The 22,364-nt window shown below is 49.0% G+C and overlaps 1 protein-coding gene across 1 annotated transcript in view; it reads right to left on the reverse strand.

Annotated features, from left to right (window-relative positions):
• COLGALT2 (collagen beta(1-O)galactosyltransferase 2) overlaps window positions 1-22,364 on the reverse strand; it is a 46,120-nt gene that overhangs the window by 2,394 nt on the left and 21,362 nt on the right. The window contains exons 2-10 of the mRNA XM_030226452.2: window positions 14,617-14,727; window positions 12,812-12,929; window positions 11,456-11,590; window positions 8,728-8,932; window positions 4,600-4,719; window positions 4,058-4,134; window positions 2,579-2,685; window positions 1,260-1,392; window positions 294-421 (exon numbers count right to left, since the gene is read on the reverse strand). Coding sequence (XP_030082312.1) covers window positions 294-421; window positions 1,260-1,392; window positions 2,579-2,685; window positions 4,058-4,134; window positions 4,600-4,719; window positions 8,728-8,932; window positions 11,456-11,590; window positions 12,812-12,929; window positions 14,617-14,630 — 1,037 coding nt within the window. The 5' untranslated portion in view covers window positions 14,631-14,727. The remainder of the gene's footprint in view (window positions 1-293; window positions 422-1,259; window positions 1,393-2,578; window positions 2,686-4,057; window positions 4,135-4,599; window positions 4,720-8,727; window positions 8,933-11,455; window positions 11,591-12,811; window positions 12,930-14,616; window positions 14,728-22,364) is intronic.

A 22,364-nucleotide genomic window follows, 5' to 3' on the forward strand; every position in this document is an offset into this window, starting at 1 on the left:
GGGAGCTAAGATGGCACAGTCTGAGGCTCAGGACTGAGCTGTGCTGGTTCCTCTGTCAGCATCTCCAACACAGCTGAGGTCAACCAACCTGCCCACTGTTGTCCACACATGGGCAGGGATGGTGCCCTGGCAACAGCCGCCCCACAGTGTGGATCTCTCGTGGTGGGAAGAGCTACCAAGAAGACTGTGCCACCATCCCCTGCACCGCAGCATCACCCTGCACCTCTGCCATACCCCAGCAGAGCTGCCAACCTCCCCACGTGCCCAGGGCCTCCCAGAGGAGCAGAACTTACATCAGCTCCCAGTCTAACTGGGCTTGCTCGATGTCGTCCATCAGCTTCATGAGCTTCCTCTTGAACTGGTGCTCGAAGCGCACATCATCCTCAATGACCAGTGTCTTCTCCAGGCCCCTGCTCACCACCTAAAACACGAGGGCTCCAATGTGAGCACAGTGGCCCCCATGGGTGCCCTGCTGTCACTGGGGCCACCCTGACCTGGCACTGCCTCCCAGACCACGCAGGCAGGGAGCTGGAGAACCGCTCTGTGACATATACATGATATGCCAAGCCACTGGAACTTGTTCATTTTCAGATGGAGAATAAGGGGGAAAAGCCAGGAGTGTTTCTTTAACCCCATTTGCTTTTTAAAACGTTCTTGCCTTTCTTCTAAAAACGCAAGCAGGATATTGGATGGACTGCAGAAACATGTAAATGTTCTGATAAAAATCACTTGGAGCTGAGGGCAAATGAATCACAGAATCCCTGAATGGTCTGGGTTGGAAGGGACCTTAAAGCCAATCCAGATCCACCCCCCTTCCATGGGCAGGGACACCTTCCCCTAGCCCAGGTTGCTCCAAGCACCATCCAGCCTGGCCTTGGACACTGCCAGGGATTCAGGGGCAGCCACAGCTTCTCTGGGCACCCTGTGCCAGGGCCTCACCACCCTCACAGGGAAAAACTTCCCAATATCCCATTTAACCCTGACCTCTGGCAGTGGGAAGCCATTCTTCCTTGTCCTGTCCCTCCATCCCTTGTCTCAAGTCCCTCTCCAGCTCTCTTAGAGCCCCTTTATGTACTGGGAAAGGAAAGGGGAGGTGTGAAAGGTGATTGCATTCAAGAAAACCCCTGCAATCCAAGGAAATCACTCCTATCCTACACTTCAGATACCTGGGCTGGATCCAGTGCTCTGCACCAGGTCTGGCTGTGCACCAGGACACAGCACCTTTCTGCAGGACCCTCAAGGCCCCCCAAAACCCTCACCTCCTTCCAGATGTAGTAATGGCTCAGGAAGCAGCCGATCTCTCCTCTGGTCAGGGGCCTGGAGGAGTAGGGGTCCCGGTACCCTGGCAGCATTTCGATGCTGAGAGCTTTCAGCTGACTCGTGTTCAGTGCTCTGGGAAACACAAAGTATTTATCACCATTGCAAAAAAAAAAAGTCACTTAAAGCCAGACACAGGCACAGCATGGGGAATGCTGCTGATGTTCAGGGAAAAGCCACACCTTGAGAAATTCCTACACTTGTTTTGCTCAAAAACACAAAGGAAAATTAACTTCTTGATTAACACCTCTAAATCAAGCTGATAAATAGTATCCTTAACTCTGCCAAAGACTTCTCATGAGACCATCAATTATCTTTAACTCTGCCAAAAACTTCCTGTGGGACCATCCTCTTGCCAGGTGCTTGGCTTTGATTAATTTTCTGAGGCCTTGATAGGATCCCAAGTCTCCAAGACCACTAGATGGTATGTGGGCTCCTGCCTCCTTGAGACCTTTTTGCAACTCACAGACTCAAAATTTCTGCCTTGGTTACTCATAATTAAAAGGTCTTAACATAGCTTAGAATCATAGAATTATTAATATTGGAAAAGCCCTCTAATATCCCCAAATCCAAGCATTAACCCAGCAGTTCTCCCAGAGCTGGGGCCTCCACCACTGCCCTGGGCAGCCTGTGCCAGTGTCTGACCACCCTTGGCATGAAGTCATTTTTCTCAGTTGTCCAGCCTGGCACAGCTTCAGGCTTTTTCCTCTTGTCCTCTCCCTTGTTCCCTGACCCCTCCCTGGCTATCCTCTCCTGTCAAGGAGTTGTGCAGAGCCAGAAAGTCTCCCCTGAGCCTCCTCTTCTCCAGGCTGAGCCCCCCCAGCTGCTCCTCAACAGACTTATGCTCCAGACCTTAGAGTGAGCTTGGAGAGGGCTGTGGCAGGGTTAACACTGCAGCACCACAGCTCTGTAGCACTAGGATGTACAATATTAGCTGTAAGTTGACAAGCAGCACTGGGATGGACAATATTCCCAAGAGTTAACTGCTCCATTCACAGCAACCTGTGATTTTAACCTGAACTAGACCCTAGTCTGAAGCCCAGTGCCCTGGTTCTCTCACAGAGATTGAATAATTGCAGAAGAGGAAAGAAACAGAGCAGAATTGCCCCAGACAAATGGTCAGGGAGATCCAAGTGAAGCTCAGCTCCCCCCGCAGCCAACCCTGCCCTGCTGGAAGTAGGTCAGGGCATCCAAGGAGATGCTGTGAGGCAGTAAAGCACATCCCACTCTGAAAACATCCTCAAGCCCAACCAAAACTCACTTTCCATCCACAGCCTCCACTACCTTCACTGCAATCTCCTGCTCGTAGAGCGTCCGCAGCATCCGATCCCGCCGGTCCTTGCGGCGCTTCAGGTTGATCATGAAAATCTGGGAGGAACAATAAGACACCAGGACATCAGCCTCCCAGCTGGGAGGGAGGGGAAGGGAAGCCCTGATCCACCCCTCTCTAGCAGCCCCACTGGAAAAGCAGGTCTTGTGAAAATACCACGTGTGTGTTCGCTCCAGGTGGTCTAGAATTTGTCAAAAAGAAAAGCTGAACTTGGTTTTGAGTTGAAAGTGTAGAGGATTTTTTTCTCTAACAACTACTTTTTATGGGTGTTCACAGAGGAAACTTGCTCTTTCAGGATGAAGAATATGAGGAGAGGCCAGATAGAGCCAAGTCTGTAATTTCCAAAGACACAGAATTTTTAGGTTTGTATCAGAGTAACATGACCATCTGCAGCATCAATCCTAGAGGAACACTGCCACTGCCTGGATTTAGGATCATCAGAAAGGCCACCATCCAAGTACAAGGCCATGGTAAAAGAAAGGATTTTTGGGATTCCTTCTGGCACTGAAAATCCACTATGATCCCTGCCAGAGCAGAGAGCCAAGGCGGAGAACAGAGATGTCTGGGCAGGGCTGTATCCAAAGCCTTGAGGAGACTGGTGGAGGGCTGAGGACTCAAGCCCTCACTGCAGGTAACCCTCAGAGGCTCAGGGATATTTTTCAGTTCCAGACAGGCTGGTACAAGCACAGCCTTGTAGCCCATGGAGCAAATCCTCATCTCACTAAGAAGCAGAAAAAATTTCAGCTCAGTACAAATGAAAGAATAATAAACTGGATAAATACAGCACAGCCACAAAGGACAACATGGAAAAAACCTGGACCAGCTGTGCCTTAAACACAGACGCAGCTGGGTTGGGTTCAGCTTCAGGAGCCCCACAGACAGATGGAGCACAGCACACCAAGGAGACAAAGGCTCTCCTGATCCCCACAACTCCCTTGGTCCCAGAGCCACCCTGGCAGCTGCACACACAGGGGCTGCTGGCTCTGGGAATGACAGACACCAGGCAATCAGAGCCTGGCACGTCCCTCTCCAGCCCTCTCCCATGGTTTGCATCCCTGGGGTATCCAAGGTGGGCCAGAACTCAGCTGAGAGCCTGGATCCTCCACCTGCTCTCAGCTCTCCAGTGTCTCTCTCAGGTGAAAGAAATCCTGCCACTGGAAAGCTGGAGAGCTTTACCAAAGGCCCAATTTCTGTCACAGATGGAAGGGAGGCCAAGCTGCTCTGCAGAGTCAGATGCAGAGCAAACAGCACAAGAACAGGGAGTTAACTTTTTTTACAGCCTCACTTCTGCCTTCTCTTCCTGGCTGGATTAAAACACAGAATCATGGCATGGTTTAAGTTGGAAGGGATGTTAAGGATCAGGTGATGAGTGAGAAGACAAGACAATGAACAGCAGAGCAGGCTCCTTACTTCATCAAAGCCCATCTTGTCAGGGTGCTTCGGAGGGACAGAGATGTACCGAGAGGGCTCCACGGGAGGGCGATCGACTGAAAGAGAGGAGAGACCCCGGAGTCGCCCTCGAGCACTCCCTGCAGTGGACATTACCTGTCTGAAGGTGTCTCCCTCCCTCCCGGGATCCCGGAGCCAGGATGAGGAGCCACGGCAGCATGGGAACAGCAGGAAGCACCACATGGCAAAGCCAGAGCCAGCAGCCATGTGCCAGACAGACATCAGGAATAAAACATGGACATGCAGCACGCTTTTCCATGTGAAAGGTGCATTTGATCTGGGGAAGTTGAGGGATTTTGTGGATGGGGTTGACCTCACCATGAAGCAATTACATCCCTAGGTAGAAAAGTGGTGGAAAATTTTGAAAACTGCATATCAAAACAAGATTAGAGCAGAGAGGCTGGGATGCAGGCTTCCAAGAGAATGAGAGCTGGGCTGCTGGCAGGAGGGCTCTGCAGGCATTAACTTGGGGGATCCATCACAGCAAGGGCACAGCAACTCACTCATGGCCTCGATCAGGGTGTGCACAAAATTCTCAGCCTCCTCCTGCAGCGACTGCTGTGGCTTCAGGGGCATGGGAAGGAACCCGTAGTGCTCCCGGTTGCAGATGAACATCTGGACTCCTGGGGATCACAGAGAAGCAGAAACTACCATCAGGCCTGCTACCAGGGCACTGCACTGCCACAAACACACTTGTGCCAGGACCTCAGTCCCAAGAAGTTCTGCTTCATAAGCAAACAAGTCAGAATCATTCCAGTTCCACTTTCTGTTTTGCCTGGCTGACAGCAAGTGGCCTCTCCCATAAAACCAGTCCCTACTGGCTGCCTAACTAACCCTCCAAGGGCCTGGGCTGACAGGAGGTATGGCTTCCCACTGAAAGAGTGGGCTTAGATTGGATATTGGGAAGGAATTGCTCCCTGTGGAGCTGCTGAGGCCCTGGCACAGGGTGCCCAGAGAAGTTGTGGCTGCCCCTGGATCCCTGGCAGTGTCCAAGGTCAGGTTTAATGAGGCTTGGAGCAACCTGGGCTAGTGGGAGGTGTCCCTGAAGCAAGAAGATCCTTAAGGTCCCTTCTAACTCAACCCATTCTATTCTTTATCACTGCTTCCTTTTGCTTTGGCTAGGAAATACAGGTGATACACTTTCACCTGTGCTGGCAAAGGACTTCGAGGAATACATAGGATAACATCCTTTGAAATGCCAAGTCACCACCAAGCACAGTCCTTTGCTCTCCAGAACTAATTTTTACTGTGCTCTGAAGAGGAGAGGAAAATCCCAGAGCGAGACACCAGTGAGGAGAACAGATGTGACAACATTAACACCCTTCTACTCAAAAGCTTTTGCAACTGCTTGTTGAAGGTGGGACACAGAGAGAAGGTGCAAAGCCTGTCCTTGGAGTAGATGCATTTGCAGGGCACAGCCTCACCCAGTGGGAACATCCCAGCATTAGCAGAACGCTTTTCCCTCTGGGATGACAAGGATTTGCTCACCACTGGCTGTAACTCTGCCTTTCACATCAGGCAACATGCTCAAAGGCCACATCCAGAGAAGCCAAGGGAAGGATTTCTGTTGTTTTTGAGTTCTGGTAAGGTGCTTTATTAATTAACCCAAATCAAAGCTGCTAGAACCCAAGCAACCGGCCAAAAACTGCTTTTGTCTTTCTTTTTTTAAATTTTTTTTAATGAAACAAGCTTAACCAGCCCCCTCCCTCGAGGAAATAAGTGAAAAGCAGACACTACCTGGTGTGCTGACACTTTCATCTATTAGTGCCCCTAATCCATGGTATTTTTAGCAGAGTGGAACTGCTGGCACTAATGACTCTGGTGTTTCTCTCATTTTAAGTTCTACAAGTAAATTGCTGGCTATGCTCCTTGCCAAAACACATTCAGCTGTCAGCTGCAATTTAGGTAAATGGCAGAATAAAAAACTACTACCTGCAGACATGAATGGATTTGGCACTGATCTAATCAACTAATCTTATCTGGCTCAGTGATCTCTGTTCCTATCTTTGCTGCCTTGAACATAATCTGCACAGATTCACACCAGTGCTCCTGCTCTGTCTGGGATAAAAGGTACTTGAAAATGGTAAAGCTCCCATAAAGGAGGGAGGGGGACTCACTCTCCAGCTCTGTTTTTATAATGAAGTTAAATGATTGCTACAAGGGATAGAAGAACTACAGGTGTTTGTATTATTATTCTTAAAGGGCTTTAAAGGCAGTGTCCAGGATTTACAGTCACAGCCTAAAACCACAGCTGTAGTTAAGGAACCAAAATTGTCCCCACTCCCCTGTGACCAGACCTTCCTGCTGGCTGGCTCAAGGGCTTCAGAGACCCAGGCTGAAAGGCAGCTCAGGAGATCATGGAATCATGGAATGGCTTGGGTTGGAAGGGACCTTAAAGCCCATCTCCTTCCACCCCTGCCATGGGCAGGGACACCTTCCACTATCCCAGGTTGCTCCAAGCCCCGTCCAACCTGGCCTTGGACACTTGCAGGGATCCAGGGGCAGCCACAGCTTCTCTGGGCAATGTGTGCCAGGGCCTCAGCACCCTCACAGGGAGCAATTCCTTCCCAGTATCCCATCTAACCCTGCTCTCTGGCAGTGGGAAGCCATTCTTTGTGTCCTGTCCATCCCTTGTCCCAAGTCCCTCTCCAGCTCTCCTGGAGGCCCCTTTAGGCACTGGAAGGGTCTCTAAGTTCCCACCTGAGCCTCCTTTTCTCCAGGCTGACCTGGCTGAAAGCTCTCCTGTGAGTGCAAGGGGCTCTGCAGAGTCCAGTGCTGGCAATAACACACCCACTGTGAGTTCTGCTCAGATGCAGCACTCCCACACAGGCCACGTCCTCTCTCAGAGGTGGGATGCTCTTTGGAGCATCACAGAACAGCTGCTTCCAGCAGCAGACTGCCTGTTGGGAATTGATGATTTTTTAAGCACAGCTTTTGGCCTGGACAAAAGCCAGGATCATTTCTGACTTGAGGGAAAGTAAGGGAAATTACTCCAAAAAGAAGTTTCCCTCAAAGCTCACACATTTTTCACATTTCTGAACTTGGATGTCATGCTATATCCTGGGTGACAAAACTGAGCTCAGGACACAAGTCAACAATCTGAGCAGATGAACAGGCCAGACAGCTGGAGCAAAGCCTTTCATGTCATGGGTCAGTCCTGGAAAAAGCTGGTGTTCTAGGACAGAAGGAAAAAATGATGGGTTTGAATCCCTGAAATATTTCTGAAGCAGCTGGAGCTGATGCACTGCAGTTACCACAGGGGTTGGAGGCTGCACTTCTGGGAGAGCTGTCAGAGGGAAGAGGTGGAGGGATAGATTTTAAGCAGCCTGCTTTGCTCTCCAAACTTAAAACTCAACTCTCCTCTGGAGCCAAGAGGTGGAACCTGGGGACACGGTTCAGTGATGGATTTGGCAGTGCTGGGGAAACACTGAACTGGATGGCCTTGGGGGTCTCACTCTGTGCTTCTGCACTCATGTCCTGACTCTGAAAGTCAGGACCCTGAAGCTGCTCTGCAATTCAATTCTCACCTCTGCCTCCCAAGGGTTCCAGTCCCAGCTCTTGCTGCCTCTCCTCCATCATTCATCTTATCTGACACTCCTCATCCTCTGGAGCTGATTCTGAGAACACCCTGCTCAGTCTGCCAAGACAACAAGATCACCAACCAGACCCACCACTAGAAGGGAAGCTACAGGCAGCTGGTGGCTGCTGTGCTGGTCTGGGATCAGTGGGAAGGGAGGCTCAGCCTGCAGAACAACAACAACAGCAGTCCTTCTTTCTTTGGCTTTCTCCCTGCCTGCCTGCTTCCAGGAGCAGCCCTTCCTGCTATCCTTAACTTTAAATCTTCTGCAGAGGACAGGGAGCACCAACTGCACATCATTCAGAGGATTCATGAACAACTTTTCCTTGGTAATTCACCCCACAACCCACTCACTTCTGAACAGAAGGCACTTATGGGTGCTGCTGAGGTTTCACCAATCCCTTTTTTCTTATAATGCCCCAAATTTTTCCCTTCCCACCACAGCAGGCAAAGAACAACACAGATGGCCATTACAGTCCTGGCAGCCCCCTTCAGCTCTGACAGTGCTACACACAGGTCTGGCAGCCTGGACAGCTGGAGACAGAACATTCCCAAGTGCCACTCTCCAGAAATAAATGGGACTAAAAGTGTCTGTGCCCATGGCAGGGTGTGAAATGAGCTGAGCTGTAAGGTCCCTCCTAACCTGAACTGTTCTAGGATCCTATGGAGTCTCTTGTCCTCACCCCTTTCCTCATGGATCTTTTGGAAGTGGTAACTTTAGATACCTCACCCCAGACCACCTTCCACTCTCCCAGCACCACCTGTGTTCACCTGCTGTGACACCAGCCAAGGGTGGAACCCCAGGGTTTGTCTCTGAAATACTGCCCCACCCCAAGAACAGTCCGGACCCACATCCTTTGAAACCAGCAGCAATCCAAAACTACCTTTCCAGTCACTTGCTGCTGGTCATGCCTGGCCAGATCCCAGGGAGGAAAGGGAGCAGGGTGTGAACTCCCCATGGAAGCTCCCCCCAGGACCTCTGGGCTGCGAGGCTGCAGTGGAGGTCTGTGTGTCCCTAGGAGGGAGCCCTACCCAGCAGAGACCCTGGACACACCTGCCTGGCGACTGGAGAAGGCAAAGACCATGATATCATCGAAGCTCCAGGTGTAGTCCTGGTGTGGGGGGTAGAATGCCAGCTTGGCAGAGGCCTCCTTCCTCAGGTCAATGAGGAATGTGGAATGGACCATGGGGACAGCAAAGCAGCCCATCCTCTTCCACTCCCGAATCAGGGGGTACTCCAAGGTCCTCTTGTAGTAGCCCTGAAACCAAAAAGAGGGGGCTGTTGGCACAAGAGCTTCCTGTTTCAAAGCTGTCCTTACCAAGAGCTCACACCCTGAGCTCTCCAGCAGAGGTTCACCAACTCTCAGGGCTCAACTCTCAGCTTTTTCAGTGTCCCCAGTTTGGAAACAGCTCAGTCAAGTATTTAGAAACAGTCTTCTTCCCAAAACATAAAGTAGCTCCAGGAGCTACTTTACAGGAGCTCCTGGAGAGCCCAACCTTTCCACTGCAAAATTACCTGCAATGGAGCTTGAGACCTCAGACTATTTTCTCCTGGTTCTTCAAAACCCTTTTTGCACTTAGCCTGATCCTGGAAGCTGCTGAGCATCCATGACATCCTGCACACTCAACAGGCACAAAGTCCATTTAGTATCCCAGACAGTAGGATCTGCAAATTAATTCTGTCCATAAATTCTATCCTATCCATATCTTTAAAAAGAATCATTTGTTGTCACTGCAGTGAAGGCAACATCTCAGTCTCCATCAGCTGTGTAAGAACCCCTGCTTCCTCCACCCTGGGCCAAGCAGGGCTGATACTCCCTCCTGACTCTGCCTAAGGAGGCACTTGGGTCAGTCAGCTCCAGGGAAATTCCCTGAACCCAGGAGCTCCTCCACACTTCCAGCACTCTGGGTGCAACACCCACAGTGTGTGGCTCATGTTGTAATAAATACACTGAATTTCTCCAGGAAGAAAACCCCAGAGCATCAAACTGACATCTGGATGGTTGAATCCAGAGCAGATTCTGGGCTTTACAGAAACAATGAGTCACTAAAAGTAGTTAAAGCTCCATTTATGTTCTGTTTTCCATGAGCATTCAGGCACTGGCTGAGCAAAAGCCAGCAGAAGTGCTCTGCCCTGGGCTGTGTGGGGCCATGGTGTGGTGCAATGGGCCTGGTTATGGATCTGCCACCTCCCTCTGCCTTTCAGGTGCACTGTGACCACACTGTGAGGATGGGATATCCCAAACACAGCCATCCTGACTGACACAGGAAGGAGCAGGTGGGAGGAGATGTGACTGGCATTCCCACCAAAGGAAGGGTTAACACACCCACCCTTGAACCTGAGAATGCCCACAAGTGAAGATGCTGGACACTCATCTTTCCTCCTCCAGTGGCTCACCCTGGGTTTTTGGGGCTGTTCCTGCTCATAAACCACGTGTAGGCAAGGAGGGCTCCAACCCCCCCACACTGCTGCCTCTCCCCAGTTTTGCTCCATGACAGAGAAATGTCAGCCTGTCTGGAGCTGGGCTTGGCTCACTGTGGCCCTGTGCTGGGGGAAGGATGTGTTTCAGGATGTGCTCCAGCTGTGATTCCCTCCCCAAGCCTCCTGGGAGAGCAAAGTTTAGCACATGAATCCCTGGGACTGCATGCAGAAGCAAGAGAAAAGGAAAAATAAAGGGAGAACTTTCCTGTTCACTCCAGCAGGATTTTTTTTATTTTAATCAAATTCTGCAAGATGCCTTTGCTGGTTTTCCCCTCCCTTTTTTCAGTTAGTGCTGGTAATGGTGGAAACTTCCTGCTGGAGGGGTAGGGCTGGGGCTAGTGCACATGGGCAGAGATCCACTCCAGCCTGGGAAGCAGGGCTGATGTACCCCACTGGAAAACCTTGGCTGACTCTGGACTTAGCCTTAAAGCACAATCAATACCTTTGCTATGAAGTTTATATCTCCATTTTCAAATAAAGCAAACAAACCCAAGTGAAACAAGCAAACACACCTCGTCACACTCCCTTTCTTATCTCTCTATTTACTTCCCAAGAATTTGGAAAGTTCAGGACCTTTTCCTGCTATTTTTATCCAATTACTTGGTATGAACTGTGGAACTCCTTGCCAGAAGATGAAGTGGGTGACAAAAAATAAATTCAGAGAGGGATTTCTGTAGAATTAAAAAAAAATCACTGAGAGCTTTAAAGACAAACATATTCCTCAAAAACCTGGGAGGGGATTGCTAGAGAAAAGAAAGGTATTTTAGGGAAGTAACACTCACTTTTTTGCCCTATCCTTATACTATTCCCTAGACATCTGCAGATGAGCCTGTGCTCTGACCCAGTGCAGTTCTTATGGGGATCAGAAGTAACACGAAAAGGTAACATTGAAAATGTAACAGGAAACTCCAATTTTTTCCACTTCAAAAACCTTGTTCATAGATGAGAAAGATAACTTGGACACAATGGAGATCTATGGAAAGAAAAGCAAATTCCTCTTGGATTAGCATCACTATAGAAAAAAACTGGCCTAAAATTAAGCACAAAAGGGTTTAAGGCCATTACAGAAACATGGAACCACCTTAAAAAAAATTCTGTTGTTCAGAATGGTTTGTGTGGGATCACACCCTGAGTTAACACCACCTCAGAGCTACAGCAGCTTCTGTGCAGAAGAAGGCTACAGCAGCAGATGGGGAAGCCCAGAGAACAGGAAGGATGCCTGCTGCTCCAGAGGGAGGGGCAGGAGCCCCTGGAGAACAGCAGTCACACAGCCCCCAGCACCCTTCTGGAGGTCACCTGCCTGGGGAGTGATGCCACACCAGAAGTTGGAGTAGAGCGAGCGGGACTCGAGCATCGGTGCCACCAGGGTCTTGTTTTCTGCTATCAGCAGGTTCAGGGTCTCTGGGTTGGTCAGTAGATTATCTGCATCAATAAACTAGAGAAGGAAGAGGAAAAAGAAGCTGTTAACAGATGAAACAATATGAATCCCTTGATGCTGTTTTGGGAGTGAGGCAGCCAGAGGCACAAGAGCAGCCATGGTGTGGGCACCGGCCCAGAGCAGTGCCTGTCCCCTGTGCTGCCACTGCTAGGGCACCTCTGGCCCCTCACAATGAGAAAAGACCTTGAGGGGCTGGAGCAGGTCCAGAGAAGGGAATGGAGCACCAGGAGTGGCTGAGGGAGCTGGGAAAGGGGCTCAGCCTGCAGAAAAGGAGGCTCAGTGGGGACTTCTGGCTGTGCACAACTCCCTGACAGGAGGGGACAGCTGAGGAGGGTCAGGCTCTGCTCCCAGGGAAGTTTAGACTGGATATTAGGAAAAATTCCTTCTAAAAGAATGGCCAGGCATTGAAATAGGCTGTCCAGGGCAAGGGGGGAGTCACCATTCCTGGAAGTGTTTGAAAAATGTGTGCATCTGGCACCTGGGTATGTGGCTTAATGGTGAACATGGCAGGTCAGCAACTGGACTCAGATCTCAGGCCTTCCCCAGCCTTAACAATTTTAAGGTTCCACGAGGTCAGCAAAAAAACACCCTAAAAGCAGTGAGCTGGTGGGTTTGACTCCCTAGGGTACAGGGCTGTCACAGGGAACCTGTGACATGTGACCTCATTGCTGCTCCTGTGACCTCATTGCTGCTCCTGGGCACAGCAATGAGGTGGGCAGAGATCTTCCCTGACTCCATACAACCTCATGCCAGCACAGGGACCAGGGAGATGCCAGGGAAAATAACACCACTGGAAATTCAGGGTGAGTTCTTTCTGTGAAAAGCATCAAGAACAACTCCTCAACTGCCCTCACACCTCAGCCTGCCTTAACTGGAGGCTTTGGGAACACCCCCCTCACAGTGACCAAAGGCAGCATCTTCCCACAACTGCCCTGCACAACTGTTTCCCTTAGATTTCACCAGCTGGGGGTTCAACCTGGGGGACCCTTGCAGGTACCTCCCACCACCAGGACTGTGTTCAGTCCTGATGCCTGTGGAGAAAGCTCCAAGCTTAGCCAGGACTCACCTCCCTCACTCCAAAGTCTCTGGCTCACCATACCAAGAAATGACCCACGACATCTCAACTTGTCTTTAGCCGGAGAGAAAACTTTCTGACAGCCCCCAGTACCCAGGTGAGCACCTGGAAAGCTTTAGCAATAGCTCAAAGCTGGTGCTCACCAGGATATAGTCTGACCACTTCTCCCGGGCCGTGCGCAGGGCAGCCTGCCGCAGCTTCATCACGTGAGTGAATCGAGAGCTGGGCCAATGCTTCGGCCCCACTTCTTCTGGGTAAGACCTAGAAAAGAAACAAAAACTGGCTGTAATCCATGTCTGGGCTTTATTGCACCAAAAAAAAGGAAAAAAAGGGAAAAATGAGAGAAGGAGGAGAGAAGGCGGAGAGAAGGCGGAGAGAAGGAGGAGAGAGCAAGGAGGAGAGAGAGCAAGGAGGAGAGAGAGCAAGGAGGAAAGAAAGACCAAGGAGGAAAGAAAGACCAAGGAGGAAAGAAAGACCAAGGAGGAAAGAAAGACCAAGGAGGAAAGAAAGACCAAGGAGGAAAGAAAGACCAAGGAGGAAAGAAAGACCAAGGAGGAAAGAAAGACCAAGGAGGAAAGAAAGACCAAGGAGGAAAGACCAAGGAGGAGAGAGGAGGGAAAGAAGAGTTCCATTGCTGCCTTCATTATGAAAGCAAAACAGCATTAGAGTTACCTCAGGCAAACCAGAAGAGGTTTTGAGGGAGAGTAATTCCAAGTTCTGTGCTGGCATGAGCACAGAAGGCACCAGAGAACAAGCAGTGCCAGTTATCTGACGAGACCAGCCAGGGCAGGAGCTGCTGTGGCAGCAGAGGGGACCCTCCAAACCCACCTGCAGCTCCCTGACTCCCCTGACCCGGGGTACAAACTCATTTTCTAGGCTGTAAATCCAGCCCCCCCTCAGCCCAGCAGCACCAGCAGGGCTGGGATGTGGAGATGAAGGCAGCCTGGCCTCCCCCAGGGCTCTGGGAATTACTGGGAACTGCTAACACATCCCAGGAGCAGCTCCTAAATCTCCCAACACCCGGCCCCACCAGCCCCAGCACGGCAGCAAAGTCACATGCATGGCTCTGCCTTCAGCTCCAAAAGCAATGGCTTTTTAACAAAGATGGAAGGGAACCCAGGGCAGATCCCAAGGAGGAATAAAAATCCAGGACTTTGAAACAGTGCCAGAGTTAAGTCAGGGAAGGAGCTAAGAATTTCAAAAGCTTTTTTGCAGAACTTAAGCAAAGTTTGGCAGGACGAAGGAAACTCAATTCAAATGAAAGGATTAAAAATGTCAATTAAACCAGCACTCCCTGGGGGTTTGTACCACAAGCTCCCCATCACTGCAGTGAGGAACTCGAATATAAAAGCAGGCCTAAAGGAAGAGGAAACTGATGTAATTTTCCTTGATGAAAGAAACTGAAAAGAAATCAAACCCAGGAACAGCTGATCTTAAAAATAAATAAAAATTAAAGTAATAAAAATCCAACACATCATATTTCAAAGCAATGGTCTTGCAAATCATGTAAAGGCACAATATGTGGAATTAAATCTAGTTCTCTGGCTCAGCACTTACTGAATATTTGATGTGTCAGAGCTTTCATAGATACTATGAGCTGGGCTATAATTTCTCTACTTCCTTGCAAATAAAGAATGGTAATTTAAATTCCCTGTAGCTCTTGATGTAATTTGTTTACCATGCAAAGAGAGCAGCTACAGATGCTAAATACTGAATGGAAAATAGTTTCTTCCACAAAATTCTGCAAGAGGTGCTTCACTAAAGTCAGAGACCTTTCTAGAGACCTTACCTCACCTTTTTCCCTAAGAAAACAATTTTAATGGGACAGACTCCAGAAAGCAAACAATCCACATTTTAACACTTGGACATTTAGTACCAGCTCCTGGTTTGGAAACAGAAAACCTTGGGAATTTGGGCTGTGCAGCCAAGAGCCCTGGCAGGTACTCACGGGGGTTCCTCCATGGGTCTCCACTCCACGTCGTGGTACAGGTGCTGCACATTCTTCAGCCACTCCCTGAGGATTGCTGTGGTGTTGTCAATGTTGTGGTCCGTGGCTGCCCTGGCAAGGCAAGAGCAAAGGCAGCACGTCAGCACAAGGTTTGTGACTAAACCCTGCTTTACCATGGAGCTCTCTGTCCAGCCCAGCCACCAAAAAAAGACAAGACATGCAGCTGGTGACTGAGACCCACCACTGTGGAAAGGGGAAGCGCACAAAGCCTGTGGGCTGACAGAAGAACCATCTAATAACTGAAACAAATGACTAAAATGTGCCCTCAGTGGAGGGGAGGGACACAGTGCTTGCTGAAGAATGGCTTTTTCCCTCAGGGTTGAGCTGAACAGACTGGAGCAGGAGGCACAGATTCACATCCCTGACAGCAATCCCGTGGAAATGCTCCCACACCCTGCTCTCTGCCTGAGGTGCTCAAGCCTTCAAGTCACAGGATGAGTGAGCCAAGTCCCATCCCAGCTGCTCCTCCCCAGGACCAGGGTTTGCTGTGTCAGACGCCACCACAAACTCCTGTCACTGACAGGGCTGCTCATTTTTCCTAGCTGGAATGGGCAGGAAAGCACAGTCCTGTGGCAGTGCACAGCTCAGCAAGCTCCACTGGGAATTTATCATCCCTGCAAATTCCTCTGGGAGTATAAACAGTCCCACAAGGTGTGGTGCAGACAGTAAAGCCAGTGTGAAACACATCACTGAGGGAGGTTGCTGGAAGCTCCCCCCAACTGCTTTACATTTCTTGGTTCATCCTCCAGCTCCAGAGACCCAAAGGCACTTCCCACAACATCCTCCACCTTACTTAAAGCCAGAGCTCCCTCTAGCCAGGGGAGAGGACATGCAGACAGGAGCCACATCCCAAACCCTACAGCTACTCCAAAGCTATTTCAGGAAAATACCTCCACTCCAAGTCACCACATGACCCTACAGATGAAAACCAGGACATGAACCCTTTTCAATTTGTGCAACAGGAACATACCATTCCCATGGGGCCTAGCCTGCTTTAAAGTAAAAAAGAACCAAGAACTTGGATTTTCAGTTTATTTATAGTCAGAACATCACAATCACTTAAGGCCAGGAGGCTTATTTGTTGAATATTTGTTCATGTTTGCTGAAACAATAAATAGTGAAAGTTCAGCAAGTGTTAGAGGCTGGTTCCTGTGTCATGAACTGCTCTCCTGTGACAGAGCAAGGCTGGGCTTAGCCATGGCTCCAGGGCTTGCTTTAGTCCAAGACCCTGCCTTGTGCTGCAGTGTAGATCTACTCTGGACTAAAGAGTTCAAACTGGACTAAAGAGTCTCAGTGCTGACTTGGTGTAAGTCCAACTTGCTCCATGTGTTTCATGGATGGAGCTCATCCCCTGGAGCCCATTTTCACACACCTCCTCGGGCTCCCACAGCCACCAAGTGTTCCACAGGCCTCATTGTGCTTTCCTCCCACATTCCAGCTGCACAGTCAGCAAACAGCTCCAGAATTCCTAAAATACCAGAGACCTGAGGAAATGGCTTCATGTTCATGGTTGTCACTGGAGCTGCAGTGGCATCAAGAAGGTGGCACTGGGGCCACAGTGCAACTGAGCATCACACAATGAGGCCAAGAGGAGGGTGGCCACCCTGGGGAATGCTGCAGCTCATCCCACAACATCCTCTTTTCCAGGTCCAGACCAGCCTTAAGGACCATGGAGAACCTTTAAAGTAAGCACACAGCTCTCACAGAGTCCATGTGCCTCTTCCCCTCAGCCAGCCTCTTCCCATTCTTTCTAACCTCATCTCAGTCCTAACCTCACACAGTATCAGTGGGGATATGTGAAGGGATTTGCTGCAGTCTGGGCAGGGAAAGGGGAAGCTCCAGCTGCATCCATGTCAAACTAATCTCAGCTTCATGTTGGCTGCTCCCATCTCAGCCTTCTCCATTCAACTTTGTGCACACACAAGCCCAAAATGTTTCAGATGGGGAGCTTTTTGCAACAGAAACCCAGAGCTCTCAAATGAAACACAAATTTCCAAGACAACATGAAAATGTAGAGTGATCCAACCTCGGAGGAGAGGGTTACCATGATTACCAGAGTTGCTCCACAAAGCCCAAATCTCTGACTAGCAGAAGAAACCCTGAAGTTGAATGACAGGGACTGGCAGAGTTAGAGGAAGACCTCTGCCTCCCTAAGCACAATGAGGGGGATGAAGGATGCTCTTCCCATAGAAGCAATATGAGGAAATGGGAGCTGAAGGGATCTCTAGATCTACCCACAAGGAATCTGCTGGAAGAAAATGGCATTTTCCAACCCAAACTATTCCATCATTCTATGACTTTAGTGCCCAGGCTGTCATGGTGATACATGGAAGGTAAATCCACATCCCAGCAGGCCTCTTGAAGGCAGGGATCAGCCAAGGCTCTGGCACAAAGGAGGGACAGCACTCTCTCCAGGACTATCCACCCAGCAGCATTTCCTAGCCCAGAAGTCCTCAAAGGCAATAAAGTCTGTTCCACCCTGGATGAAACACACCCTATGACTAGCAGTTTGGCAAACCTTTGCTCTTCCAGCTTTGAGCTCAAAAAACCCAACAAAAAAGACCCAAGCCAAACCCTCCAAAACCCCAAACAACCCAAGCCATTACAAAAGCAATTATCATTATTAGTTTAGTAGATAAATTAATTTGAGATCAAACAGCATCAGCACTGACTCCTTTTGTAGTACCTGAACCACTAGTATCTTCACCTTTTCCCCCAGAAAAAAACAGCAGCTCTTGTGTTTGCAATAGCTGCAAACTGTGTGGAAAAACAGGCACAGACTTTATTTTTCCCTCTTTTTTTTTTTTTTTTTTTTTTTTAAATGACAACCCCTGCTCAAGAAAAACAAGCTAATTAAAATGTGAGCAGGACTTCTCACTGGGAGCAAGAGCTCCTCGAGCCCTGAGAGGCACATCAGGACACTCCATGTTATAAACACTTCTTCTGTAGCACCCTGTAACATCTCAAGAAGCCAAGTACACAGCTAAGACTTCAGTTTAGTGGTGAGAAAACGTCACACAAGAGATGCTGCCACCTCTGCCCACTGGCCTGTGCTGGAAAAGTGTTTTTACTCCATCCTCTTATCCTTACTGATCCATGATCTGCACTTGACAGGAGGAAGAGAGTGGATCACTGTAACCCAGCTCCACTCAGCTCACCAGGAGCACGCCTTGTCCACACGGCCCTTAGGCTAAGGCATTAGTGCCTGGATTTTTGGGTGTATTTTCTGAAAGCAAGGTGGTGAGCACAGCACCATTATCTGTGTGGGAGTCTATCAGCAACACTGTTGAGCTGGCACCAAGTTCAAATCCTGTTTTTAGAGTGGATCAGCACCACCATTTTCAAGAGCTGATTAAAAACATCTAGGATTTAATTAAAGAGAAAAGGTCCCCTACATGATTTACAACCTAAGCCTGTGCAACACAACCAGGAAAAAACAGAGGGCAAAAATTCTAATTCCTCCCACTCTTTTCAGAAAAGAAAGTTTAATAAATAGACCAGAACATACCTGCAGATGGACACCTCTATTCCAGTAACATGGCAGCTTTTCCCACTCAGATTTAAACCCATTTCCAATAAACAGAAGTTACATTTTTGAAAAGTTTGAGTGAGAATGTTCGTAGAGGGGCTTATATCGACAGAACTACAACCACTTCAATATTGACTTTGGCTTTAACAGGAGCTGTACCATGGACACAAGCCCTCATTGTTCATGCTCAGCAAAGTACCCCCTCCCAAAAATACTCATGGATCATGCACAGTGGAAAATCAAAGCACGATGTTAAGCACCTCCTGTTTTAATTCAGTAATGTGAGCAGCAGCACATGCAGAAAAGAGCTCCTTTTACAAACTGCTCATATTTTTAGCTTGATAATGTCTCCTCAAATTATGTTTGCGAGGGGGAGCTAATTTAGGCTTTGATGGTTGTTCTCCTCTTTTCCTCCCCAAAACGGGAATTAAAAATAACAATCCCCCCTTTTCACCTCTTCACACTCTGGCCTGTTCTCCCAAGCTATTTAATTCATTTACCTCAAGCACTGGGTCAGAGGAGAAAATTTTCACCTTCACCATCTGTATAGGAAAAATACTAGAGGACAAAATGCATCCTGTGTGCTGCTGGCTTGTCAAGAGTATGGGGTTATGCTGAGACACAAGCTGAGGCAAACTCCACAGCCCGGGCACTGCAGTAATTTTCCTACTGAATTCAACATTTACCACCTTCTCCCTTCAGCAAACAGGGTGGGAAGGACAGCTTCAAACAGGGGCCAGTGCTTCACTTTCAAGCAGTGCAGAGCTGAGTCAGGACTAGCTGGAGGCAGCCAGCTTTCAAAAACAAAAGCTGTAAGGAGCTTTTGCTCCTTTTTCCTTTCCCTTTCTGTCAGTGTTTTGAAGACTGCTGGTCTTGAGGAGGGTATTGGGTTCACCCTTTATGGCTGTGAGAGCCAAATCTACACACCCAGGTTCCAGTGGGCCCTTCCCATCACTCTGCTGAGAGCACACAAAGGATGACAGCGGGCAGGAGGCTGCTGATGCTGGGGTTGCACTGAAAATGGGCCACAGGAGGATGCACTTGGCTTTCCAGGCCTCCTGCTGCTTGCAGAACTAAGTTGCAAATGCAACCAAATTCCAGGAAACCCCAGGGATATCCACTTTAATTGTCTCCCTTAGTTCCTCTCTGCCTGCAGCCAGGGGCTCAACTCACCCACGAGGCTTGCTATGAGATGGGGTCCAATACTGAGTTCCAGTGAAGCAAGAGCCATAGGATGAGCACGTGCCCTAAACCAACAGGGTCTCCTCCAAAGCAAAGCCCAGAGTCAAAGGAAAGCCTGTCAGTAGATCATTCCCAACACCTGTAACAGAGAAACTGGGGACAAATCACCAGTACCTCCCCTTGGCCCTTTTCCTGAGAGCTGAGCAGCAATAAAACATTCAGAGAGAGGTTACAGAGGAAGCACATTTCTGTGTGCTCTGTTCCACAACTTGTGCTAACAGAGGTGCTCAAACACTCCAGGACAAAGCTCAGTCCTCAGAGCAGGACTCAGCATTTTCCCGAGTATCACCGAAGGGGTATCAGGGACAAAGGTGATACAGAGACTCCATCATCAGAAGGCATGAAAAACACTATTATTTCTGTTATTAGAAATCCATCATTCTTATAGAAACAATGATGGACCTAAGACCTGATTGGCCTTTAGGAATCTTCTCTCACCTGTTGGTCAGGAAAGGACAACTCCTTCTTGTAAACATCTCTGACAAACAGATTGCCTGCCAGGTGCAGAGATTGGGATAATAATTGTTTTAATTCTTTCTCACAGCTTTCCAGGAAAATCCTGGGAGAGCTTTGTCTCTCTTTGTTCAGAGGATATGTGATTACCACACCTGAGCACCTCCTGAGCCCAGCCAGCAGCAACAGGCACTGCATGGGGGGGGGTCCCCTCAGTGCTCTGGGGAGACTCCAGGGATTTCAGACCCCAGAGCACTGGAAAAATCCACACCACTTCATCCAGCCACTATTAATAATTTACTCCAGCAGCCCCATGTTTTTTACCACAACACTAACGACACACAATGAACAGAGCACAGGATGGGAGTTTTAACCTCTGAATTTAGATCCTGCATAAAAGCCTTTGGCTTTCAGTGCCTTGAGGCTGCCCCAAGAGCTCCTGGTCTGAGTGGAGCTGAGCTCCTGTCACCCAGGCTGCCCTGCTCATGCTGGGTGTGAGATCAGCCTGGCCAAAAATAACTGAAAAAGCAGAGTCCAGCCACAGAGCCCTAATATGAGTCAAACATAAATTTGGATTTAGTTTTCCCAAAACAAGCAGTAAATAAAGTAACAGACGAGTCATTTCTCCCTGCTCTTTTTGTCTGAAAGCTGCCAGGCTTAGAAAACCAAGTCAAAATATAACCCCCCCCCTTCCCGAAGTGGCAGTTTCCAGTGGGAGCCAGGGACAAATTACCTTGACCAGGAACAGTGCACCAGAAGAGACTGGAAGAGCAGGGAGGGATTCTAAAGAGGAAGGAAAAAACTCAAAACAAGACAGAAGCAAAACACTTCTGAAGCACAGTAAGAAGGATTTAATTTCAGCTGTGAAAATGTCTGTTTCTACCCCTGGAAGTATCCAAGGCCAGGCTGGACAGGGCTTGGAGCAGCCTGCTCTAGCAGGTGTCCCTCTCCATGGCAGGGGGTGGAACTGGATCGGCTTTAAGGTCCCTTCCAACCCAAACCATTTGATTAGTCTATTGTATGATTTTAAATGGAGTTACTGTCAACTACTCTGTGCTCTCCTGCCCAGGATCATCTCAAAAATGCAACAAACCAAGCAGGGCTCCCTGTATCCTTCCAAACACTCCCTCACTGACAGGCAGATATGGCTCTTGCTTATCCAGCAGAGACCAGACTCAGGTAATAGATGATTTTCAGGTCTGCCAGCTCTACCTCACATCTGTGAATTTGAAACTCAGATCTCCCAGGTACCCATGGCTACACCAACAATGTAGTCCAGAGACTCTGGACAGATCCAAACCATCTAAATCACTTATTTCAGCACAACTATGCTCACACACTTCATAAACAGAGCCTGAACATTCAGCCCAAGTTCAAAGAACTGCTTAAGCATTTAAATAAAGTGCCAAAATTCTAACGTATGTATAAGACTTTTTGGCTTCATAGGGACTTGGCATTTGTTCTTGGGTTTCCTTAATTAAGGACAGACTTTTGGAAGTACCTTCTTTTTTTTTTTTATTTTAACTTGGTCCCCAGGCCACCTGGGCCCAGATGGGTGGCAGGGAGCTGCGTGGGAGCGTGGAACCAGTAACAGGAGCAGCACTGCTCCCCAGGCTGGGCAGCTGGACAAGAACAGGACCTCAGAGCACAGGAATGCAGCACACAGGGCTCCCCTCTAACTCTTTCCCAGTGCCCTTCAGCAGCTGTGGATAATGGATTTTGTTGGCAGCAGCACTGATTTTAAAACCTTCAGTGGTCTTCCAAGTCCAAGTGAATGACTCACAGATGTATGTGTGTACATACTTCTGTGCACACCAGGATCTGTGCTCTTTTGCTACCTCAAGAAATCACTCACTTTACTGTCCCTCAATCCCCACGTCAGAATCATGGAATCCCAGAATAATTTGGGTTGGAAGGGACGTTAAAGCCCATCCCATTCCACCTCCTGCCATGGGCAGGGGCACCTTCCATCATCCCAAGTTGCTCCAAACCCTGTCCAGTCTGGCCTTGGACACTGCCAAAGATCCAGGGGCAGCCACAGCTTCTCTAGGGAATGTGGGCCAAGGCCTTACAACTCTCATTGTAAAAAACTTCTTCCTTGTATCTAATCGAAATCAACACTTGTGGCTCACTCATGCCAGAAGTCAACAGCTTCCCTGGCATCCATGGAATGGGAATTCTCTTGCAATGCAAAGGAAGTTCTTGCTACTTCAATCCCAAGTCCTCCCTCTGTCTTTAGCTCTCCCCATGCTCCCCATGCTTTAAAGCTGTTAAGCTTTAAAGAAACAAAAACCCAGCTGCATCTTGTGAGTATTTCCAAACAGAATTGGCTTCAAGGGAACAAGTCCCCTAAGGGAAGCCCAGGAAATCCCATACATGCAGGATCAGGGTGGTGACTGGCCTCTGAAATCAATTGTTCAAAGGAGGAATTAATTGCAAGAGTTGTGTAATTTCTGAAAGGATA

The sequence above is a fragment of the Serinus canaria genome, chromosome 8 (assembly GCF_022539315.1).
Source record: "Serinus canaria isolate serCan28SL12 chromosome 8, serCan2020, whole genome shotgun sequence".
Lineage (NCBI taxonomy): Eukaryota > Metazoa > Chordata > Aves > Passeriformes > Fringillidae > Serinus > Serinus canaria.